At 41.1% G+C, this 12,563-nt stretch overlaps 1 protein-coding gene across 1 annotated transcript in view; it reads right to left on the bottom strand.

Moving 5' to 3' along the window:
- Nucleotides 1–12,162, bottom strand: part of ABCA4 (ATP binding cassette subfamily A member 4) — a 120,639-nt gene extending 108,477 nt beyond the window's left edge. Inside the window, exons 1-2 of the mRNA XM_087890693.1 lie at nt 12,070–12,162; nt 440–533 (exon numbers count right to left, since the gene is read on the bottom strand). Of these exons, the coding sequence (XP_087746819.1) occupies nt 440–533; nt 12,070–12,162 (187 nt within the window). The remainder of the gene's footprint in view (nt 1–439; nt 534–12,069) is intronic.
- Nucleotides 12,163–12,563: the final 401 nt, after the last annotated feature.

The raw sequence follows: 12,563 nt of genomic DNA, 5'->3' as shown, positions 1-12,563 counted from the left end.
TTAAGGTAAGCTTCAAACGGACTTGGGAAGAAGTGAGGAGCGAACCATGGAATGCCCAGGTTAAGACTGGAAGTAAAGTATAACCTAAATTGGGAATATCATTATGTTCACATCTTCATGAATCCCCCAAGCAGCAACAAATCAAGCAGGGAAATGCTTTCTGGATGATGTAATCTCCTATCCTTTTTCCATCTGGAGAGTCAAAGGCTGGTCAACCCTTGATTTCCCTTCCCCCACAAATTTAAATTTGAGATTGAGAATAGCAGAGGCATTGATCTCCTACTTCCTTCTTAACTGACAGTACCAAATTCTGTTCAACCAGTAAAGTAGAACCCTAACATCCTCTGGATACCCAGTTACTTTTGATTTGATTTAAATTTCACCAAGGAGTAGCCTATCCTTCCTTTTTAAAAAATGAATATTAATAACACACTCTTACATTCATGTTTGTGGTAGACTGGAGTAACTTTCCTCAGCCATACTAAGACAAGAAATAAAGAAACCGGCCATAGAAGTTCAACCAGCAGACGAAGCTGGAAAGAAAAAAAAGAAAAAAAAAATAGATGCATCAATTCCATACAGTGTTTGAAAAATGGCATTCATTCCATCTGACTTAGGTTTAGATCATCCAAGAAAAGGAGACATGTCCAGCTTTTTGTTCTCATGTTCTCTGTCTGGAAACCATAGCCTTAAAATCAAATATTGTCTGTTTTTTTAAGTGTCTTATGTGGTGTTTTATTTTGGACTGTTTTTACAATGGCATGAAAACAATTCATGTTTCCAATGCTAAAATCCTACACATTTCCAAATAAGTACGTGTAGGACAGTGATGGTGAACTTCTTGGGCGTGGCATGTCAAAAATTCAGAAAATGCCTAACTTGACTCTACCGGGGTATCACCCTCCCCACCCCCAGAACAGGCATGGCCTGTTCTTCCACCATTTTCAAAGGCTCCAAGGGCCTTGCAAGAGCGTGACCCTCTCACATGATTTCTGGAAGATATGGAGGCTGCCCACTCCCCATTCTTGCAGGGCCTCCACAGCTTCTGAAAACCATGCATGCTTTCAAGAATAGTGACAGTTGGGTGAATGCTGGCATGTCACCTTTGACATGGATGTCATAGGTTGGCCATCACTGGCATAGGATCAGGTTGGGCATTCAGGGCATTTGCTCTCCAGTAACCATGAAGTTGAAGACTGTGACAATAAACACGCACAGGACAGCACTATTCATGTTTGGTTCCTTCAGCATTCTGTGTTCCAGAGTTGAAAATAACAATCTCATATTTTAAAATGTTCTGTCCTTAATTTTCAGAGTAGGGTGGCTTATTAGATTTGACTTAAAGGAAACAGAAGAAAAAGCATTAACATTGGCCTTAGGCTTTAATTTTATTCACCCAATTCTTAGAAAAGCTTCAGGATGTTTGGACTGTGAGAAGGTGGTGGGTATATATGTGGATTGATTGAAAAGGTAGAAATGTCCAGGATAATAAAAGAGCAGAGTTTTCAACTTGCCTCTCTTCAAAATCAATTTCTTGGCTGTTGTAAATTGTCATATTACAAATCCAGTAGATCAGAACAGCTTCAGTAATAGTTAAAGATACTGTACTGACCAGTCTTATCTATGCCAAGAAAATATAACTAGCGAATTAGTTATTCCATTAGTTCCATCCCAATTTTAATCATTGTTCTATCACTACTTTGTATTCAAAATTGAAGTGAGATTTCACTGTAGCAACAAGGTGTGTAAAATTGCATGGCCTCATGGCTTGTTTTAAAAGTGAATTGGTGAAATACTGGGTCTCTAGGTATGGCCTCAGGTATGGGCGTATCCAAAAGTGTAGTCCCAACCCTCTTCCCTCTGGCTTGCATCTATAGCCATTATTTCTTTCCAGGTAGGATTTGCCAGTTCCATCCTTCACTACTTTGTTTGCTGTTTAAACATTGTTATTGTTTTTAATGTTTTAATCTGTTTTGTTTTATAGCTTTAATGCAGTTTTATATGTTGTTTTAACTTTGATTGGGAACCACTCAAGAAGTTGGGCAGCTGTTTAATGTTTTAAATCAATCACTCAATCAAAAATAATATTTTGTCATTTAGTCATTTAGTCTAAAACATATGAATTCTTTCCCTTCTCCCAAGCCACGTTTCTCTTCCCTTCCCACCATTAAGAGTACAATAAACCACTTCTAATGCACTTCTGCAAAGTATGAAATGTACAATACATTGAAAATATCCAAATACCCAAAGACTTTGTCAATTTCAAGATAAGTTTAATTCACTCAAATCCTATGGTTTAATCTATAGCCTTCAAATGGTCTGGTATGCTTTGGTCTAGAGACACTTGCATAACAAACTCCTGCTCTTTGAAGAACCACAGCAGATGAAAAGATTGAAATCTTTGGCCAGTTGCTTCCTGTAGGAAAAGTCCATTGGCTATTTTTATCTTCCAGCCCTGTGTTCTATTTGAGTCAGTGTATAACAGGGCGTCAAGAGGAAATGAATCTCTCTAGAATTTTCTACACTGATGCACTGAAGTTGGGTAGGTTCAGTCTTCTTTCTGAGGGAGGCCTTCTGTAACAAATTAATTTAGTACATCTGAACTATTCCAAACTTCAAATTAAAATATTTCCTCAGAACAGATTAATCTCAAAAGCACATCTCATTTTACCTTTAAAATTTATGTAATACAGGGAGTTCTCAACTTATGACCACAATTGAGCCTGAAATTTATGTTGCTAAGTGAGAAATTTGTTAAGTGAGTTTTGCCTCACTTGTAACTTTTCTTGCCACATTTGTTAAGTGAATCAGTTAAATTGTGTTAAATTAGTAGCACAATTGTTAAGTGAATCTGGTTTCCCTATTGACTTTTCTTGTCAGAAGGTCGCAGAAAGTGATCATGTGACCCCCAGGACTCTGCAACTGTCATAAATGTGAGTCAGTTGTCAAGCATCCAAATGTAAATCATGTGACCATGGGGATGCTGCAACAGTCATAAGTGTGAAAAATGGTCATAAATCACTTTTTCAGTGCCATTGTAACTTTGAACGGTCACTAAGTGAACTGTTGTAAGTAGAGGACTACCTGTATAAAGGGTATTGAATCTAATTTTGTTTCTCTAAAAGAATTTGAAGCATACGTATCTGTTTTACCTTTCGTACATATGCATTAAGTGCTTACTTTTTGCCGTTTTCGGAGTATCCAGTTTTTCCATAGAAGAAGTCTAACCTTTCTGAAGAAACTCATTCTGAGGCAGTGACCGCATTGCAAATTTGAAGACCAAAAATCATTTGACATCTGGAGACCAAAAATATGTTGCTATTATCTTCTCACATAAGCCTCTGAATCCTAAAAATAAATGAATTGATTAGCAGATATTCCTATGTGGGTATGAAGCTGCTGAATTGAAATTTTTATCGGCGTTGTATATCTGTATCTGGACCCAGTCATAAAACTACAGGGTTTCAAAAGTGAGTTACTATTGATCTTTTTTTCTGCCCCATGAATTTATGCTATATTTGGGATAGGATTTTTTTTTCATCTGCCAGATGACCCACCTGCACTTCAGATAGATCAGATGAGCCATGGTAGTGCAGTGGTTAGAGTGCAGTACTGCAGGCTACTTCTGCTGACTGTCGGCTGCCTGCAATTTGGCAGTTCAAATCTCACCAGGCTCAAGGTTGACTCAGCCTTCCATCCTTCTGAGGTCAGTAAAAATGAGGACCTAGATTGCTAGGGGCAATATGCTGACTATGTAAGCCGCTTAGAGAGGGCTATAAAGCACTGTGAAGTGGTATATAAGTCTAAGTGCTATTGCTATTGCTATCACCTTCAACGTCAGTTTGGGAACAGCTGATTGCAGAATAATCAAGTGGTTAGTAGGTTAATTTTTTTTATATTACAGATAGTTTTCATTATGCACCAGGAAGGCCACTTACAGATCAGCAAAGAAAGAGAGAGAGGGGGGGGGAGGGAGGGATGGATGGAGGGAGGGAGGGAGAGAGAGAGAGAGAGAGAGAACAGAAGTACAAATACTCATATATTTTGCAATAATATTTTACAGGTACAATTATATATTTGGAGATATTTGCTATAATTGAAATAGAAATACACTTATCCCACCTTGTGGGAAGGACTATGGCCAAGTAACCATATTTGCTCCATTTATTGTCAAGATGCAAGTTGCTGATGGGCACATCAAGTGCTTTGCTTTCTTGATCGCTTTCGGGTCTTTAAATTGGACTGTTTAATGTTTGAAACTGTGGCTCTTCAAATATTATTGGCTTGCAATTTCCTGTCCCCAGAAATTGATGAAAGTTGGAGTCCAACAAAATTCAGAAGGCAAATGATTCTTCCTCCCTAAAATTTAGGGTATATTCAATTGGGGCTATCCTGTGTAAAGAAAAATATATATAACCATCTTATGATGTAACCTGAATGCGTCTCAGATGACTAGTTGGTGTAATGCAGGCATCAAGGCAACAATACACTGATTTTCTAGGTAACCTCTAAAGCTCCCAACTTGCATAAATTAATGTATATGTTTGGAGTAAAACTTCGCTTTGGTTGCACTTATCACATACTGGCAAACATATGCCAAAATGGATTGGTAGTCTCCTTGCTAATACTTGGAAATTCTGCATTTGCCATAGGTATGGCTGATTACCTAATTTACATTCTATCTCTATTATTAGGAAGTCTTATGTGAAAGCTTTGACTGACCAAAGCCATGATAGGCAGCAAAAAGTCACAGACTACAGTGACAATCATTATGTTGTTATGGATGTTTGTGACTTCTATGTAAGTGGAGTAAATATTGAAGAGCCTGAAGGAATGGCTTAGATTGGCTTGGGTAAGAGGAAGGGAAGGGAAGGGAAGGGAAGGGAAGGGAAGGGAAGGGAAGGGAAAGGGAAGGGAAGGGAAGGGAAGGGAAGGGAAAGGGTGATTATGAACAAAGAGACAGGGAAACAATAGATCTGAAAGAAGACAGCCTTATGGAATTTATGATTGCAAAAGTTGTATTACGAATGAAAAGGCTAAAATATATGACATAACTGATCATATGTATGAAAGTAAGGTTCCTTAGGTTGGTGACATTTGAATGTCATACTCCAATGAATTGCAATAAAGGAAAAATCAGAGATGAACTTTGTGACTATATAAATGCAGGCATGTACTAAAACTCATTCATTGCTAGCAATATTTTTTAATCATAGCATTGCCATACAATGAAACCATCATAATAATTGTGTAGCTGATGTCCATCTATAGGGTTGTTATGGTATTTTTAGATTTTCTTTCCTTGAAATTTCCAAAGACAAATGATAGATTAGACCATGGAAGAATGTATCCTCTTCCTGAACATCTTCTTAAGGATTGCATATCCAACAAAGAATAAATGCCACTTTTGAAATGTCGATCTAAATAAATTAGAGCATAATCCTTGCATAATCCTCCACATGACCGTTCAAAAGTAAATTCCACTCAGTGATATGGTATTTACTTCCAGTAAGCGTGCATGTAATTGCAATCCTATAGGCTGCAATTTCATATACATTTACCTAAGGGTAATGCCTCTTGTATTCTATGCAGTTCTAAATTGTTATACTTAGGAATGCATTGTTAGCTAACTCAGAAATAAAGATTATTTTAGAAAGCTTCTTTTATGACAGGCTGTACCAACATCTGACTTGTGGATTACATTAAGTATAATCTTCTCTAATTGAATTATAAATCCCATTTGAAGATATGGGAACTGACTTGTTGCTATTCTTAACTACTGTTGACTGCGTTTGTGACCTACTTTTGCTTTGGCTAGGATTTCCATCAGGCCATGGATCTTTATAATTATCAAAATTGTAAACAAAACAAAAACAAATGTGCTCCATTTAAATTCCAGACATTGGCTAATTACACAATGGTAGAGATCTTGGAATTTGAAAGATGCTAACTATATTTTTGAAAGGATATATAACATTCATTATATGTGCAAACTTCCAAAATATTTACTGCAGCTATCACAATCCAATATGAGTTACATCTAAATAGGACCACTTTGCAATGTAAGTTTTTAGTCCCTGAGCATGAACTAAATCTATTCTAATACATTATTCGGTACAGAGACTATTTTTTCCATCACTGGAGGGGTGGAAAGGCTGTATACAGATATTGTTATGATTCTTATGATTCTCCAGTTCATACATCAGAAATGTTATTCTGTTATGTCTGTGTCCATTTTTCCTCTTTCCTGTTTAAATGTTTGCTTTAATAGAACACTTGAGATTTATCAAAATCATAGTTTGTACCATATTGTAGCCAGGATATTGTGGTGAGAAAAGAATTTTCCAGATGAGGGCAAACTCAGATCAAGCTGGGATTGCAATTCTCATTAGGTTTGTTCAATCCAGTTTGCCACCTCAGTAGCAAAGTTTGTTGCAATGAAATGAATAACAAAACATTGAGATCAGGGAAGGAAAGGGAGGAGAAGGAATGCACAAGCAAAATGCTTCCTGCTGATGCTCCAGACCGGTCAGTGAAGGGACCTGTTCTCACTTATGGTATATTAGCTTCCATTTTGAAATGATTATGCGGACTACGATTTGGCTAAAATAGTGGCGTAGGGAAGGGTCTTATCAGAGTCATTCCTGCATGCCATCTCTGTCTCTTAGCCAGAGATCCTACACATAGCAGGAATAACCTGGACTTTAAAAGCTGCATTGTTTGCACTGCTTCATCCATCCCAACCTGATGTATTCCAGGTGCTAAAAGTGCCATTCAATAAAGAGAAACGGCACATGTGGAGAAAGTGTAAAAGTGTGCACACTGCATAAATATATTGTTACAATATGTTCTGGGATTAGTTATGGTTAGGTTTTATTAGCAGTTTAACAGTAACGGAGTTGGAAGGGACCTTGGAGGTCATCTAGTCCAACCCCCTGCTCACACAGGAGACCTGTACTAGGGATTCGAACCGCCGAACTGCCCACCTCTGATTGACAAGCTCAGTGTCTTAGCCACTGAGACACCTAGTCAGATTCATCAGCAGTTCATCAGCAGTTCTCTAGGTGGTTCTCTAAAAAATACAATGTCTCCTTCATGGGAAAGATAATTTGTGAGGCCCTAGCTAGAAGAAAGTTTTATTTTAGATTGGACAGCTGAAGCAACATCAGCAGCATACGTGACATTTATGAACTGGAATGTTAGAGTCATTTTGTTTTCATGACCTAAGGGCACTATTTGTTGATAGATAGCTATCCTTAAGATGTAGCTATCCAGCCAAATATGCCTGAGGATATGTATATATTAAGCATATGTACAGTACTTGCTCTTCATTTAGGAGAATGATATACATTTTTAAATAATCGACCACCATGATTAGCACACGTAAAGTTTCTCAACAGATAAGGTGTATTGGCCCAGGCCATCTGTGTTTCTTAGTCTGATATGACTTTACAAGATTTAAGTAAAGAAAAAAAAATACTTTAAGGCCTACTGGAGGTAAAAGAATATTGGGAATTGTTCTTTGTATTATTCACTTGATATTTTACTAGAAATAAATGTGTATTTATAGAATTTCTAAACATTTCATAAGCTAGGTAGGAAAATGTAAAGGACTAATGTGAGAAACACATTAGTAAAATAAAAGATGAGATAATGAAGACAATTCTCTTATTGCAGCGTCGTTTGGAATTACATTCCCAAAATCAAGAATTCTGTTGAACAACATTTCTATAGAGAACTAACTACACCTCTATAGACTAGTCAGTTACCTCCAGACTATTACATTCAATTGTTACCAATGATGTCTCAAAACTTGCATTTTAATTTGCTAGTTACATTGGTTTATGCAAGCATCATTTTACTTGGCTGCCAAAATAAATCTTATGAATTGGTTTTGAAAAGACTGTACCTTGCATTTACGATGATTATGTAATGCAAACTACAATGGTCTTGCTTTTATATAAATCACTGCAATTTAAGTAGAGATATCTTCTATTTCACTCCAGAGTTATCTAGAGGTTTACAATTTCTTATGTTTGTACCCAAACATGTTCAATCTGATACTTGCCACATTACAAAACCACCACATTCCCACACTAAGATTTTTTTAAAAGAGCAAAGGTTGCATCATTTAAGAATAACAAAAAAAAAAAATTGTTGGCTTACCTCGTTTGCAATGATATCTACCACAAAAACATTGCACGGCTATGAGAATTCAAAGAGTTTCTGAAAGGAAGTCCAACATGACCGCAGCGGAATGCCTTATCTCAAGAACAGTGAACACTTACCAAAGCTCAGTTGTAAGGAGATTTTTTTTTTAATCCTTCAATTTAATATGGGGCAGCTTTGTTTTCAGAATGTAAGCCCCATCGCATGAAGGGAAATTTCTGCATTTAATAGTCCTTGCAAGAAATTTATCAACTGATCTGAATGCCTGAAATGGTCAGAGTTCTTAAGTCCATAGCAAAATCAAGCAGACATTACAAGTAATTAGCAACTTAAGGTTTTAACTAAATTCAAGGAAATACTTGATGCTGCTGTCTATATTTCAATAATGTATAAATATTAGGATGTACTTACAGAATACAGAATAATAGAGTTGGAAGGGACCTTGGAGGTCTTCTAGTCCAACCCCCTGCTCAAGGAGGAGACCCTATATCAGGAGTGTCAAACGCAATTTCGTTGAAGGCTGCATCAGCATTATGATTGCCTTCAAAGGGCCAGTTACATGTAAGACTCTGATGACTCACAGTAGCGAGGTGGGCGTGGCGATGCCACTTGGGATGGCTGGGTCAGGACAGAACAAGTTGCACCAGCTAAATGGATGTGGGGCAGGGGTGGATTCTACTTATCTTTACTACCGGTTTGCAGCGGGCCTGCGAGCGCTCGAGCGCGCTCTTCTGCGCATGTGCAGAAGCATTTTGGTGATATCGGGGTCGGTGGATGGAGGCTCCCGCTGGTTTTACTACTGGTTCTATAGAACCGGTGCGAACCGGGGGCAACCCAGCACTGATGTGGGGACAACTCAGTGCCCCACAAGCTCCTCGCCTCTCCAAACTGCTGGCAGCCCAGCACTTGCTTGCACGCACACACACACTGCATTCCAAGTTTGGGTACTTTTATCCACAAAGGAAGGAGAGGTCCTTCTCCCCAAGTCCAAGCATGATTGCTAGCTCAGATATGAATAAAAGTCTCCAAGCTAGATATGGTGTGTGTGTGTGTGTGTGCGTGGGGGCGGGCGTGCACAAAGCACACCAAAGGAGATGTTCTTCTCCCAATCCCAGACATCATTGGCATTTCCCTGTCAAGTGGCGCCTCCTGGTAAAGCAGGAGGAAGAGGATGACGCTGCTGCGTGTGGAAGCGTGGAGGAAGCAGTTTTCTAAATTGACCTAACATGAATCCACTTTTACAGCACTGCATGCTAAAATATTACAAGCTTATTTGTTATTGGCAAAATAATTGCAATTTATAGCCGCATTTTCACAGTATTTTCCTTCTGAACAAATTATAATCACATACACGCTTCCACAATGACATAGGGCTATTTTTTTCTATTAAAAAAAAGTTTCCAAAGAAAATGATTAATTGCAGGTAATGCGATAATCAATCTTTTAAAACTCTGGTGCATCCCTATATTTAGAATAACATTTGTCCATGGGCAATAGAAAAGATCATCTGAACAAGTTAACTCTGGGCTCTCCTCTGTATCACTGGATAGCTGGGGCATTTTATGTAGAAAATAAGGCACTTTCTTTCTTTTCAAAGATGCACACTATGACCTTTAAAGCTGAGCGAAGTGCTTGCGTGGAAGCTGAATCAGCTGCCTTTACTCTAGCAATCATTCCTGTTTCCTGGGGAAGCGGCTTAAAATCATTCTGAACGGCTCAGGAATGTTTCTCTCCCGCATCATGAAATCCCCAATCCCCATTTCAGGATCTTTCATTACTATAGCTACTGCTGGAGTGCACCACCCGCAAGGGTGGCAATGTGACCGTTCAGAAATAACATCGTCCCTGGGCAGGGTCTCAAGTAGCCAGCAGATTGTCCTTGACATCTTTGAACGTAACACAAATATTTCCACCTTGGGGGTTCTCACGGGACACCCGGATTACACCCTGGATTACACCAAAACCCTAGGGAAGAACCCCATACTTGTGGGAATGGTTTCTGCCAGACCTACGGCATACTAGGACTGGAAGGCTCACATACTGCAGAGGGTGGTAGAGATAAGGATGGCTGAAAAGAAGGGGCAGGCATGGCAGAGGCGGACTGCTACTTTGTGGCAGAGTAGAAAGCGGCAAAAAAAAAAGCAACTCCAGAGACTTCCTGTGGAGCCGCTTCATGCTGCTCCAACCAAACCATAGGGAAATGGGTGGCAGCGCCTGCTCATGGCAGCTGGTAGTCCTCGCTCTGCTGCTCCTTGGTGGGGCAAAGTGGAGCGGGGTGAGGCTGGGTGGGCTAGCCCGGATGGGGTGGGTGGGCTAGCCCGGGTGGGGTGGGTGGGCAAAGCAGAAGGGGTCAGCCCCTCGCCGTTTTCAGAACGGCCCCACAGGCCAGATCTAACCACATCACAGGCCAGATCTGGCCCACGGCCCTTGAGTTTTGTTCTGACCTAGACGTTCCCAAACCATGAAGTAGACTCCTTAAAAATTCCCTTTTTATTAAGTTACTGTGAATTTCTCTCATTCACACTCAGCAAAGTCTTTCAAGGGTGAATTTACAGTCACAGACCTTATCTGGCTTGGAGAGCTGCCAGGCCGATATCTTCAAAACTTGGCAAGGAGTTTCGGAGAGTCACAAACCAATTAGGCAAACTAATTGTCTCCTGCAAACTCCACTCCCCTTTCGCTCCTCTTTTATTCCCTCTGGGAAGGGCCATTCATCATCCACCTGTGGCCTTACTCCCAAGACAATCCTTGTTCCTTAGCTGTTCCCTTCATCTGGCAACTCTGTGCATGCGCACACTGGGAACAGACTCCATCTGTTCATCTGCCTCACTGATGTCTGACTCTGAAGGCAGCTGATAACTGGCATCCGGCCCTGGCTCCCTCTCTGCCTCCAACGCAGAGCCCTCATCAGAGCCTTCCCCAGATTCCAGGACTGGCCCATGTTCCTCCCCAACCTCCTCACTGTCCAAATCCACTGCCAGCTCCACTGGCCGCTGGCGGGCCACAAGAAGCTTGAAATGTTTGCCCTATGCTATTTCAGACAAGTGGCTGTCCAGTCTCTTCTTAAAAGCCTCCAGTAATGAAGCACCCACAACGTCTGAAGGCAAGACGTTCCACTGGTTGATTGTTCTCACTTTTAGGAAATTGCTCTTTAGTTCTAGATTGCTTCTCTCCTTGATTAGTTTCCATTGTTTATTGCCTTGCCTTCTGGTGCTTTGGAAAATAAGGTTGATTCCCTCCTTTGTGGCAGCACCTTAGATATTGGAACACTGCTCATGTCACCCCTAGTCCTTCTTCTCTCTAGACTAGCGATACCCAATTCCTAAACCATTCATGTTTTAGTCTCCAGGCCCCTAATCACCTTTGTTGCTTTTGTTGCTCTTCTCTTAACTCTTTTCAAAGTCTCAACATCTTTTTTATAATGTGATGACCAAAACTGGATGCATTATTCCAGATCTGGTCTTATTAAGGTTTTATAAAGCAATACTAATGCTTCTCGTGATCGTGACTCGATCTCACTCTTTATGCAACCAAGGATTACATTAGCTTTTTTGGCTGTTACAGCACACTGCTGGCTCAGCAGTTAAGTCATTGTCCACTAGGACTCCAAGATCTGTACTTGTACCATGCTTCCCCAAAAATAAGACAGGGTCTTATTTTCTTTTGAACCCCCAAATAAGGGCTTGGCCTTATTATCAGGGGGGGGGTATTATTTCAGGGGTGCAGGAGGCCCCGGGCGGCCTGCGCACTCACATCTGGGAGTCTGGCAGAGAGAAGCTCCCTTCGCACATCAAGCCCCTCCCCTCCCACGGGGTGTGTGTAGAACGCAAGCGGTCTGAAGGCACCAAGCCACACAAGTGTCTGTCCCCACCACCTGTTCACGCGCTTCCCTGGACTCACCAGGTCGATGTGAGCGAAGTCAGTGAGCACCAGGTCCTTGAGGAGCTCGTAGCCAATGCTGCTGACACCCACCAGCACCCGCACAGAAGCCATGGCCTGGGCCAGCTTTCCCTGCAGGGTCCAGCTCCAGCCGTCACCAGAGTGGGAAACACACTCCCAGAGCAGCTGCTGCCCTGGCTGGGCTTGGAAGCCGCAGAGGCAGAGTTTGGGGGAGAGAAAGACTTCTGCTGCTTCTGCTGCTTTCCTTGCATGCAGCCAAAAACAGAAGCAGCACAAGTCTTTCTTTTTCTCCCCCAAACTCTGCCTCTGCGGCTTCCACATCCCAGTCAGGGCAGAGGCCACTCTGGGAGTGTGCTTACCACTCTATGGCGATGGGGGAGCCTCGCAAGACCCTTGCCTGCCCTCCCTTCCTCCCGCAGGTCCCGTTTACTTTTTCCAGGTGCCCGGCGAGATGCTGGGTAGCCACACCAAGCGGAGCCGCGACAGACAGCTCG

This window comes from Pantherophis guttatus, chromosome 3, assembly GCF_059756535.1.
Source record: "Pantherophis guttatus breed Tessera chromosome 3, ASM5975653v1, whole genome shotgun sequence".
In the NCBI taxonomy this organism is placed as follows: Eukaryota; Metazoa; Chordata; class Lepidosauria; order Squamata; family Colubridae; genus Pantherophis; species Pantherophis guttatus.
Note: the sequence above shows the minus strand (reverse complement) of the source record. Positions and strands in the feature narration are given on the sequence as shown.